General features: G+C 36.9%; 1 protein-coding gene across 2 annotated transcripts in view; it reads right to left on the minus strand.

Annotated features, from left to right (window-relative positions):
• The window catches only part of RAVER2 (ribonucleoprotein, PTB binding 2), a 137,264-nt gene that overhangs the window by 66,963 nt on the left and 56,408 nt on the right, over positions 1-13,893 (minus strand). For both annotated transcript variants that reach the window (XM_025288541.3, XM_025288540.3), the window contains exons 5-6: positions 12,316-12,442; positions 1,460-1,545 (exon numbers count right to left, since the gene is read on the minus strand). In XM_025288541.3, the coding sequence (XP_025144326.3) occupies positions 1,460-1,545; positions 12,316-12,442 (213 nt within the window). The remainder of the gene's footprint in view (positions 1-1,459; positions 1,546-12,315; positions 12,443-13,893) is intronic.

The raw sequence follows: 13,893 nt of genomic DNA on the forward strand, positions 1-13,893 counted from the left end.
ACCAAAATTGAAAAAGACACATGTATCCCAGTGTTGATTGCAGCACTATTTATAATAACTAGAACATGGATGCAACCTAGATGTCCATTGACAGATGAATACATAAAGAAACTGTGCTATATATATATATATATAAATATATATATATATATAAATGGGATACTGCTCAGCCATAAAAAGGAACACCTTTGAGTCAGTTCTGATGAGGTGGACAAACCTAGGGGCTATTATACAGAGTGAACGAAGTCAGAAACAGAAATATAAATATTGGATACTGATGCCTAAATATGTAATCTAAAAAGATGGTATTGATGAATTTATTTGGAGGGCAGCAATGGAGAAACAGATATAGAGAACAGACCTATGGACCTGGGGGGGAGGGGAGGAGGGAGAGGGTAAGATGTATGGAGAGAGTAACATGGAAACTTACAATACCATTTGTAAAATAGATAGCCAATGGGAATTTGCTGTATGACTCAGGGAACTCAAACAGGGGATCTGTGACAACCTAGAGGGTGGGATGGGGAGGCAGAAGGGAGGGAGGTTCAGGAGGGAGGGGACATGAGTGTACCTATGGCTGATTCCTGTTAACATATGACAGAAAACCACAAAATTCTGTAAAGCAATTATCCTTCAATTAAAAAAATAAATTTAAAAAAAGTTGGGTTTAGGAACAGACATTCATTTACTCAACCTACAACAACCATCTATTTCATATTAATATTAGGTTTGATTTGTAATTATGCTTCTATATGGATATAGCCTTAAATAGCACCTGAAATTAGTAGGTAATATTTATCTCCAATATTATGGATATTTATGTACACAAACATATTTAAAATACTTATCTGAAAAAGGTAAGAAAGATATTTTTCACTCATATATAAATTATCTTTATAACATTGATTTTTAAAATTAATTTATTTATTTTAATTGGAGGCTAATTACTTTACAATATTGTAGTGGTCTTTGCCATACGCTGACATGAATCAGTCATGGGTGTACATGTGTTCCCCATCCTGAACCCCCCTCCCCCTTCCCTCCTCATACCATCCTTCAGGGTCATCCCAGTGCACCAGCCCTGAGCACCCTGTCTCATGCATAACACTGATTAAGTTTTAAGAATAGAGCTATTGTTCATTTATTTTTCTTTCTGTAAGTTTTTGGGTCAAAACCATATAAGACTTGCTTTGAGCTACTGATTTATTTCTAGAAAAATATACCACAAAATATACCTCTTTACTTCTTAATGTCCTACAAATAGGAATCAATAAATATATAAGCTATGCTGCTTTGATTACCTTATTAAGTTCTGTTTTTATGTAGGTACATTTATTACTAAGAACTTTATTTAAAAACAAAATACTCATTTAATTCCTTGAGAACTTTAAGTGTTAAGAACAAAGAAAATATTCATTCCGAATTTTTTATGTTTCAATACTCAATGCTATTTATATACCTGATGTGCTTTATTCAAGTGTAAAAATGCAGGGGAGATGGATGGATTCATCAGATGCGGCAAGCTGTGAGGTGTTCCAAGAACTGCTTTAAGAAAATAAAAGCAAAAATTTATCTTTATGATATACATATATGGAATTAAAAATAAACTCCAAAAAGGGTAGATGAATATTACTTAACACACTCAACATATTCACTGGAAGTTCAATGATATACTCATCTTGCCATTGTACAAAAAGTGGCAGGTGTCCTTCCTTGTCTTTCAACTCTAGAATTTAAAATTCCGATACCTTCTGTCTCAACGGCAAAACACCAAACCTAGTCTTTCTCTTTAGCACTTAGTGCAAGAAAACTAATTATATCTTTTAATAAATAGAATACTAATTAAACCCATGTTATCTGCTCAGTGTTTCTGTCAGTTTTTTTGAGTATTTTGGCAGAGGGTCAGGATGGGAGGGGAAGGAAAATATACAATCCTGTTGTTAAAGCTTATAATCCAGTTGAGGAGAGAACACATTATATTAATAGGTACAGTTAAACAATACTTCATAACAAAAAAGAAACAATACTGTACATAGTTGATAAATAAATGATAAGCATGCTTTTTATCAAGATTGTCTAAGAGTACAAAGACCAGAGTACGTATCAGAAGAGACTTGTTAAGAATAGACAATATACAGACAAAAAGACTCATGAGATAAAAAATATATGAAGCAATTTCATCTAATTATTAGATGTAAGTAGTCATAATATACAATTAATTAGAATTACAGAAGGTCAAGCTTAGAAAGTACTTCAAAAAGCATGTAATCCAATGATGAAACATATTTGAAATTTATATATAATATCACTACAAATTCACTCTATGATTTAAAAACCTTGTTTCAAATTTTTGTTACTTATTGAGGCAGATCATTACATCTTTGGAAAACTGACCATTAGAAAGCACTTTCTTTGGAATAAACCAGTTTCCTGATAGGTGATGGGAAAATTAAGATCATCAGAGTAAGTTGCTAATGAAGGAAAATACTGTTTATTAGAAAAGAGGGATAATGATGATCATTTCATAAATAGAAAGAGATCAAGGGGATGCAACAATCATGTCTGTGCACCTAACAAAGCTTCAAAATATATAAAGCAACAATTTCTAAAACTGAAAGGAAAAGGAGACAAATCCACAGTTATGATAAGAGGTTTCAATACCTCCTCCTCTCATTTTCCAGTCACTGCATTTTGTTAAAAAACATTAAAAATTTTTTCACAGCTTTTAGTGAATACAGTATTTCCCAATTTAAAACAGTAACAACTAGAATTAAAATGTTCTGAAAATGTTCACAGTCTCACATTTAGCTGCCTTTACCCTTAGATCTTGGCTAGGTCTCCCACTCAGCCTCTTCTCCCCTCAATAATTGATAGCATGCTGTTGCTCTTTAGTTGTTCAATCATGTCAAACTCTTCAACCCCATGAACTGTAGCCCACCAGGCTCCTCTATCCATGGGATTTCCCAGACAAAATACTGGAGTGGGTTGCCATTTCCTTCTCCAGGGGATTTTCCCGACCCAGGAATCAAGCCTGGGTAGGGTTTGACCTGTCCATGGGGTCGCAAAGAGTCAGACAAAACTGAGCAACTGAGTGTGCATAATTCATCCTGATAACAGACCAAAAATAAGAAAGCCACACTGATGATATCAACAAATGGAGAAAAGCAGTAGATAAATTCCAGAAATTATTATGACAAAATTTCTCAGCAATATAGGAATAAGTTCCCATCTTGGAAAAAAAATCTGTAAATTAAAAAATATAGCTAAGATAATGCTTAATAATAAAAGAATGAATGCTTTCTCTGTAAGGTCAGGAAGAAGGCAAGGATGTCCACTCTCAAAAGTTCAATGCAAAAATTTTCCGGAGATTTCTATCTACTGCAGTAAAGCAAGAAAAATAAAAGGTATATATACTGTAAAGGAAGAAGTAAAACTTCTTGTAGATGACATGATAGTCTATACAGAAAATCCTAAGGGCAAAATCTGCTAGAGATAAAAAGCAAGTCTGCATGATACAAGATAAATATACAAAATCAGCTGTACTTGTATATGCTAGCAACAAGCAACAGGAAATAAAAATTTAGAAAGTAAAACTATTTAAAATAGTATCAAGAATGTATAAAGAATACAGCAACAAAAAGAAACACAACTCTGTTTAAAAACAGGCAAAGAACTCTATTAAGCATTTCTCCAAAGACGACATAAAAACAGACAATATGCACAAGAAAAGATGCTCAACATAGTCATTAGGAAAACTCAGATCAAAACTATGATGAGTTGCCAGTTTATTCCTATTTGGATGGCTAAAATAATAAAAGCAGAAAGTAACAAGAGTCTATGAAGATATGGAGAAATTGGAACCCTCGTACACTGCTTTGGAAGTGTAAAATGGTGCAGCCACTGTGGAGACAGCTTGCAGGTACTCAACAAGTTAAACAGAGAATAAGCACATGATCCACCAAGTCCCGCTCTAGGTATATAACCTCAAAAGAACTGAAAACAGATGCTCAAATGCTTGTACATGAGCATTCATAGACAACACTCTTCATAATAGTCAAAAGGTGAAAACAACTCAAACTGTCCATCAGTGATGAATGAATAAATAAACTGTGACATATGCATACAATGGAGTATCATTCAGCCACAAAAGGAATGAAGAACTCATACATGTATTACAGCACTCAAAAACACCATGCTAAGTGAAAGAAGCCAGACACACTGTGACTTCTGTTTATATGAAACATCCAGAATAAACAAAAGACAGAAAGCACATGGGCTGTTGCCAGGACCTAGGCAGAGGGAAAATAGGGCAGTAACTGTTTAATGGGTACAGATTTTATTTTGAGGTCATGAAAATGTTTCTAAAGTTAAGCAGAGTTTGTGATTACAAAACACTGTGAATGTACCAAATGTCACTGAACTATTGGCTTTAAAATGATTAATTTCATGTTATGTGACGTCTGCCTCAAAATTACAATAAAAAATAGTATCAAGGAATATGAAACGCTAAGGATAAATCTGAAAAAATGTGTGTCAGATTTACACCTTGAAAACTACAAAGCATTGTTGATAAAACAAAAGAAGACCTAAATAAATGGAGAGATATATTTATGGCAAATTGTTGTCAATTCTGCACAAATCAGCATACAGATTCAACACAATTCCAAATTCCCAGCAGACATTTTTCACAGAAATTGACAGCTGATTCTAAAATTTATATGCACACACAAAGGACCCAGGATGGACAAAACAAATAGAAAAAGAATAGAGTTGGAGCACTTACACTTACTGTTTTCAGGACTTATTATAAAACTATCAAGACAATGCAGTATTGGTATAAATACAGACATTTAGATCAATGGAACAGAATAGGGGGTCCAGAGACAGATTTTTGACAGATTTTTGAAAAAAGTGTCAAGAAATTCAATGAAAAAGGATAATCTTTTTTAACAAATTATGCTAGAACAACTGCAAAAAAATATTAACCTGGACCTTTACCTCATATTGTAAATAACAATTAACTTGAAATCATTTATAAACCTAAACTTAAGAGGTAAAATTATAAAACTTCTTGAAGAAAACACAGGAGACATTTTTGTTATCTCGAATTTGGCAAAGATTTTTTAAACATGACATAAGAAATATGAATTAGAAAATAAAAAAATAATAAACAGGACATTGTCAAAATAAGCAATTTTCTTCTTCAAAAGATATTAAGAATATAAAAGGATAGCCTACAGAGTGGCTGCAAACCCAAATATATCCAATAAAGGACTTGTATCTAGAATAAAGAACCCTAACAACTTAAGAAGATCAACAGCTGGACCACGTGTACACCTGTGGTGGATTCATGTTGATGTATGGCAAAACCAATACAATATTGTAAAGTAATTAGCCTCCAATTAAAATAAATTTAAATTTAAAATAAATAAACAAAAAAATGTAGAAAATATTTCAAAAGATATATTAACTAAGGAGATATAAAGATGATAAATTAGTACATTAAAAGATGTTCAAAACCATTTGTCAAAAGGGATATTCAAATTAGAACCACAATAAGATATAAACCAAACAGAAAGGCTAAAATTAAAGGGTCAGTATGTCAAATGTTGGTGAGGACACTGAGTGAACTACAGCCTTGGACACTGATGGTGAGGATGTAAATTGGGCAGAAAACACATTAGAAAACAGGTGGGGAACTTCCCTGGTGATGCAGTGGTTAAGACTCTACTCCCAATGCAGAGGGCCCAGGTTCTATCCTGATCAAGGCAAACCATTCAATATCACAGTAATCCAAGTTTATATCCCAACAAGTAATGCTGAAAAAGCTGAAGTTTAATGGTTTTATAAAAACCTACAAGACTTCTAGAACTAATACCCAAAAAAGATGTAATTTTCATTACAGGGGACTGCAATGCAAAAGTAGGAAGTCAAGAAACACCTGGAGTAACAGGCAAATTTGGCCTTGGAGTACAGAATGAAGCAGGGCAAAGGCTAACAGAGTTTTGCTAAGAGAACGCACTGGTCATAGCAAACAACATCTTCCAACAACACAAGGACTCTACACATGGACATCACCAGATGGTCAATACTGAAGTCAGACTGATTATATTCTTTGCAGTCACAGATGGAGAAGCTCTATACAGTCAGCAAAAACAAAACTGGGAGCTGACTATGGCTCAGATCATGAACCCCTTATTGCCAAATTCAGACTTCAATTGAAGAAAGCAGGGAAAACCACTAGACCATTCAGGTATGACCTAAATCAAATCCCTTACGATTATACAGTGGAAGTGAGAAACAGATTCAAGGGATTAGATCTGATAGACAGAGTGCCTGATGAACTAGGGACAAAGGTTCGTGCCATTGTACAGGAGACAGGTATCAAGACTATACCCAAGAAAAAGAAATGAAAAAAGGCAAAATGGTTGTCCAAGGAGGCCTTACAAACAGCTGAGAAAAGAAGAGAAGTGAAAGTCAAAGGAGAAAAGGAAAGATATACCCATTTGATAGCAAAGAGAGATAAGAAAGCCTTCCTCAGTGATCAATGCAAAGAAATAGAGGAAAACAACAGAATGGGAAAGACTAGAGATCTCAAGAAAATCTGAGATACCAAGGGAACATTTCATGCAAAGATGGGCACAATAAAGGACAGAAATGGTATGGCCCTAACAGAAGCAGAAGATATTAAAAAGAGGGGGCAAGAATACACAGAAGAACTATACAAAAAAGATCTTCATGACCCAGATAATTACAATGGTGTAATCACTCACCTAGAGCCAGACATCCTGGAATGTGAAGTCATATGAACAAAGTTAGTGGAGGTGATGGAATTCCAGTTGAGCTATTTCAAATCCTAAAAGATGATGCTGTGGAAGTGCTGCACTCAATATGTCAGCAAATGTGGAAAACTCAGCAGTGGCCACAGGACTGGAAAAGGTCAGTTTTCATTCCAATCCCAAAGAAAGGCAATGCCAAAGAATGCTCAAACTACCACACAATTGCACTCATCTTACATGCTAGTAAAGTAATGCTGAAAATTCTCCAAGCCAGGCTTCAACAGTACATGAACCATGAACTTCCAGATGTTCAAGCTGGATTTAGAAACGGCAGAGGAACCAGAGATCAAACTGCCAACATCTGTTGGATCATTGAAAAAGCAAGAGAGTTCCAGAAAAACATCTACTTCTGCCTTATTGACTATACATCTACTTCTGCCTAAGCCTTTGACTGTAGATCACCACAAACTGTGGAAAATTCTGAAAGAGATGGGAATACCAGACCACCTGACCTGCCTCCTGAGAAATCTGTATGCAGGTCAGGAAGCAACAGTTAGAACTGGACATGGAACAACAACTGGTTCCAAATCAGGAAAGGAGTACATCAGTTCAGTTGCTCAGTCGTGTCCAACTCTTTGTGGCCCCATGGAATGCAGCACACCAGGCCTCCCTGTCCATCACCAACTCCTGGAGTTTACTCAAACTCATGTCCATTGAGTTGGTGATGCCATCCAACCATCTCATCCTCTGTCGTCCCCTTCTCCTCCTGCATTCAATCTTTCCCAGCATCAGGGTCTTTTCCAATGAGTCAGTTCTTCACATCAGGTGGCCAAAGAATTGGAGTTTCAGCCTCAGCATCAGTCCTTCCAATGAATATTGAGGACTGATTTCCATTAGGATGGACTAGTTGGATCTCCTTGCAGTCCAAGACACCATATTAAAAAGCAGATACATTACTCTGCGAACAAATGTCCATCTAGCCAAAGCTATGGTTCTTCCAGTAGTCATTTACAGATGTGAGAGTTGGACTATAAAGAAAGCTCAGTGCTGAAGAATTGATGCTTTTGAACTGTGGTGTTGGTGAAGACTTTTTAGAGTCCCTTGGACTGCAAGGAGATCCAATCAGTCCATTCTAAAGGAGATCAGTCCTGGGTGTTCATTGGAAGGACTGATGTTGAAGCTGAAACTCCAATATTTTGGCCACCTGATGCATAGAGCTGACTCATTTGAAAAGACCCTGATGCTGGGAAAGATTGAGGGCAGAAGGAGAAAGGGATGACAGAGGATGAGATGGTTGGATGGCATCACCGACACAATGGACATGGGTTTGGTTGGACTCCGGAAGTTGGTGATGGACAGGGAAGACTGGCATGCTGCAGTCCATGGGGTCGCAAAGAGTCAGACATGATTATGCAACTGAACTGAAAGTTTCATCTAATTCTGAAAAAAAAAATTGTAGGAGGGATAATTTACTGCATAATAGGCTGAGCTGGACACCTCTGAAGATACTTCTTACACAATAATAATTGATGATTATATTAAGTACTTAATATGAACATTGTTGCTATAATAATAAATTTAACTGGTCTTTGTCTTTGGTTCCTAGAGGGGAAACTCAAACCCTTGGAACTTGCCCAATGGATAGGAGTGTTTTTGTTATGCTAATGAATGAGGTGACTCAGGGTAGGCCCCTACATGGCTTCAGAATGGGGACTGGTCATACCTGAAAGACCTAACATGTGATTATTGAATGGGGGCTTTGAGCCATGTGATACTGAGGTAGAAGATAGATGGGCCTGTAGGTGGGCAGCTGGTGTTTGTCAAGTAGAGTAAAATTCAAGCCTTGTTCTTACCCAGACACTCCAAGGACAAAGCTAGTGGCACAAGCTGAATTCTGCTAAAGCAAAGAGATAAGGTGCCTGAGGTCAAGGAAGACTTCCCTATCTGCATGTGCGCAGGGAGGCTTCTTAGGGGGTCAAAAAGGGAGAGGGCCTCACCCCATAATAACTGTGGACATGTACCCATAGGCCTCTGTGGCAGGATCCATCTTATCAAAAAGGTGCTCACACATCTGGGGGAGGGTCCAAGGATCAGTCGGGTGTAAAGAAAGAAACAAGATAATTGGCCAAATGTAAACCTCGAATAGCCAAAGCAATCTTAAGAAGAATGAACTGGAGGAATCAACCTGCCTGACTTCAGACTATTCTACAAAGCTATACTCATCAAGACAGTATGGTACTGGCACAAAGACAGAAATAAGATCAATGGAACAAAATAGAAAGCCCAGAGATAAATCCATGGATACCTATGGATACCTTATCTTTGACAAAAGAGGCAAGAATATACAATGGAGAAAAGACAATCCGTTTAACAAATGGTGCTGGGAAAACCTGGTCAACCACTTTAAAAGAATGAAACTAGAACACTTTCTAACACCATACACAAAAATAAACTCAAAATGGATTAAAGATCTAAACGTAAGACCAGAAACTATAAAACTCCTAGAGGAAAACAGACAAAACACTCTCTGACATAAATCGCAGCAAGATCCTCTATGACCCACCTCCAAGAGTAATGAAAATAAAAGCAAAAATAAACAAATGGGACCTAATTAAAATTAAAAGCTTTTGCACAAAGGAAACTATAAGCAAGGTGAAAAGACAGCCTTCAGAATGGGAGAAAATAACAGCAAATGAAGCAACTGACAAAGAATTAATCTCAAAACTATACAAGCAGATCCTGTAGCTCAATTTCAGAAAAATAAATGACCCAATCACAAAAGGGCCAAAGAACTAAACAGACATTTCTCCAAAGAAGACATACACATGGCTAACAAACACATGAAAAGATGCTCAACATCACTCATTATCAGAGAAATGCAAATCAAAACCACTATGAGGTACCATTTCACGCCAGCCAGAATGGCTGCGATCCAAAAGTCTACAAACAATGCTGGAGAGGGTGTGGAGAAAAGGGAACCCGCTTACACTGTTGGTGGGAATGCAAACTAGTACAGCCACTATGGAGAATAATGTGGAGATTCCTTAAAAAACTGGAAATAGAACTGCCATATGACCCAGCAATCCCACTGCTGGGCATACACACTGAGGAAACCAGAAGGGAAAGAGACACGTGTACCCCAATGTTCATCACAGCACTGTTTACAATAGCCAGGACATGGAAGCAACCTAGATGTCCACTGGCAGACAAATGGATAAGAAAGCTGTGGTATATATCCACAATGAAATATTTCTCACCCATTAAAAAGAATGCATTTGAATCAGTTCTAATGAGGTGGATGAAACTGGAGCCCATTATACAGAGTAAAGTAAGCCAGAAAGAAAAACACCAATACAGTATACTAACGCATATATATGGAATTTAGAAAGATGGTAACAATGACCCTATTTGTAAGACAGCAAGAGACACAGGTGTAAAGAACAGTCTTTTGGACTCTGCGGGAGAAGGCGAGGGTGGGATGATTCGAGAGAATAGCATTGAAACATGTATATTATCATACGTGAAACAGATCGCCAGTCCAGGTTCAATGCATGAGACAGGGTGCTTAGTGCTGGTGCCCTGGGTTGACCCTGAGGGATGGGATGGGGAAAAAGGTGGCAGGGGGCTCAGGATGGGGAACACATGTACACTCATGGCTGATTCATGTCAATGTATGGCAAAAACTACTACAATACTGTAAAGTAATTAGCCTCCAATTAAAATAAATAAATTAATTTAAAAAAAAATAATAATTGGCCAGATGTAAACAAAGACTGGGAAACAATGTTCTATGTGATTTAAATGTCTTCACTGCACTCCTCATTGGATGTGTATTTCTGCCTCGTTTCTGTCTTAAATATACTATTTCTCCATGTGCTCTCCCATACATTGTGCTGTGACTCTAATAATAAACTTTATACCTGTTTTTAATAGTTTTTGCCTCCTTGAAACATTCTTGCTTTCAAATGGGGGAAAGAGACAGGGCCATTTTGCCTCTAGCACCTAGCTCCTGGTGGCCTGGTGGCTAGGATTCCTGGTTTTCATTTAGGTTTCCTAGGTTCAATTCCTGAGCAGGGAACTAAGATCTCTCTTCAGGACTGCTCACTGCCGTCTCTCCAAGATAAGTATTAGCCTAGCCTCCTGACCTCCAGGAAGAGGAAGAGAACTGCAGATAAGAGTTCAATAACATGGCCAGTCAGGCCTACATATAAAACCCCCATAAAACCTCTAGACACTGAAGCTAGTTCAGTAGAGATCTCTGGTTAATTAATACACTGGTGTGCTGGGAGGCAAATGTGCTCTGATCCTACGGGGAAAGAACATAAAAGCTCTGCAGTTAGGACCTACGAGCCACAGCCCTAAGTCTCTTGATTATGCTGTTTCTGAGTTACATCCTTTGTAACAAAACTGTAATCGTAAGTACAGTGCTCTCCTAAGCTATGGGAGTCTATGGACTCAGTGGAGAAGATCCTGATGCTGGGAAAGATTGAAGGCAGAAGGAGAAGATGATGACAGAGGATGAAATGGTTGGATAGCATCACCAACTCGATGGACATAAATTTGGGCAAGCTCTAGGAGATGGTGATGGACAGGGAAGCCTGGCATGCTGCAATTCATGGGGTTGCAAAGAATTGGACACGACTGAGCAACTGAACGAACTGAACACATTATTGAACACAGGAACTCCCAAAATTGAAGCGAGTTAGCCAGAACAGGCCTGGAGACCTCTGTTGTGTGGCTAGCGTATGAAGTAGGGGCAGACCTGTTGGGGACTTAAGCCCTCACTCATAGCATCCGTGCTAACTCTAGGCAGTTAGTGCTACAATAGAACTGTAGTATGCTAGTTGGCGTTAGACCAGTTGGAGCTGAAACAGAATAAATACATTTAATCTAAACATTTGTAATCTAAAGCTTAATGTTTAGGCATTCACTTCCTAATGATCAAGTATACATTTTGTGTATGTACAGCTATGCATTTCAAAAGACAAACTCCTCCAATGAATACTAAATAGACAGATATTTAATGCATGCTAAAATTATAACAATTTCTACAATTCAAGAAAATGATATTGTTTTCATCATTTTGAACAAAGCAAAACAATTTCACAATGAAAAAAAAAGATAACAGCAGAGAGGAAACTGGTCTTTAGCACTTTCCAACAAAGTAATTCTGCCAAAAATATTACATAGAAAAGTATGATATCCTTTGCTAAAATGAGCTGTAACAATGTAGTATGTCAATATTACCTTATTAAACCATGTGAAACCTGGTTTAGAAATTCATGGCAACCAGTAACTACACTTGAAGGTTTAATATTTAATACTTAGTTTTAAAAAAATCAGGAAATCCATACACAATTTGTGCCTACCAAAAAGAGTCAAAACATATTTTCACCTCAGATCATTAATTAAAATTCATTGATAAATTCTAGAAAAAATAAATACTGTGGACTAATTTAAACGTGTTTTTCATGCAAAACAGTACAATTAACCTCATGCCAATATTCTACATGTCATTAGTACACGTGATGCTTACCTGGTTTAACAGTCCGCCCGCAGAGCTGGGGTTGTAGAAGAATTTGCAACATGGCAGGGTTGTTTAAACTTTTCATGATTTGCACTGGATTTGGCTCTGGAAGTAATCCCTTTTGATTACTGTGCCTCTTCGATGAATACAGAAATACAAAAATTAGAACACGGGTAAGCACAAAGATGAAACTGTAAAGGCTTTTTTTTTTTTTTTTCGGAAATTCTCATTTGTCTGATTAGATCTATTTTATAATAAACACAACTTGTTTTATTTCTAGTCATACACTTGTATACATTCTACCACAATTCGTAATTATAAAAAGATACTCTAAGATATGAGCTTCTCTGGTAGCTCAGCTGGTAAAAAATCCGCCTGCAAGGTGGGAGACTTGGGTTTGATCCTTGGGTAGGGAAGGTCCCGTGGAGAAGGGCATGGCAACCCACTCCAGTATTCTTGCCTGGAGAATGCTTATGGACAGAAGAGCCTGGTGGGCAGCAGTCCATGGCGTCACAAAGAGTCAGACATGACTGAGCAACAGCACAGCATTCTAAGATATTCATGCAACATACACTGAAATCCTTAGAATGTTTCAGTGAAATAGAAATTGGCTTTAAGAGAACTAACAATTTAGTCAGATAAATCTCTTCATGCAAGGGGCAAGATATCAAGGGAATCTGAATTTACTAACACGGAGGTGACCTGACACAACATGAATTCTTTGATACTACAGAAGAACCTTACTATAATGTTGATCTAAAGTTTAATAATGTGGGATGCTTTACAAAGCAATGTTTTCTTATAATTAAGGTCTTGATTCATTAATCTTCTAATATGAAACAAAGATGGATGGGCTTTATATACATATAACTGGGTAGATAAATATATGACATTGTTCTCAGTTTTTAAAAATCAGCTCTCCTTGTCCATCCTCTAGCCCTTCAACGTCTACAGACTCACATACAAGGAAGCCAATCGCCACCCTGCTACCAAAAGAAATATGTAATCACAGAACAAAGTAACTAGACACTTGGAAAATGCAGCCACAAAAACTAAAGGCAACAAACTGAAGCACCTATAAGAGATGATAGGAAATAGTAAGAATGTTAACTAAACAAAGCAGATATCCTAAAAAAAGATAACAGATTTTTATTGGTAACATGAATCATGGAGAAGCAGTTATAAAGAACACCAATTAGCAATATGATGTACAAAAAGCACAACTGTTTGGGAAAAAATAATAGCAGCCATCACTTACTGTATATACTTGGCATTGTTCTAAGCCTGTTACATGGACTAAATCACTTAATGCCCAAAAGCAACTCTACAGGGTTGGTATTATACCCCCATGCTATAGGTGAGGGAATCGAAGAAACACATAAAGAATTATTCTTAACCTTTACTCTGTGCTTTAATAGATATGTTAAATAGTATGATATATGCAACTGAAAAACAAAACAGTGATCTGAAAGGTCAGGTCAGATAAAGATCAAAGAATATATGAGCAAAGGATAAAGCAGGAACTGACAACAAAATAAAATGGTAATGAAAAATGCAAACAAAACAAAAGAAAAAACCAAGGCAATG

Source organism: Bubalus bubalis, chromosome 6 (genome assembly GCF_019923935.1).
Source record: "Bubalus bubalis isolate 160015118507 breed Murrah chromosome 6, NDDB_SH_1, whole genome shotgun sequence".
NCBI lineage: Eukaryota > Metazoa > Chordata > Mammalia > Artiodactyla > Bovidae > Bubalus > Bubalus bubalis.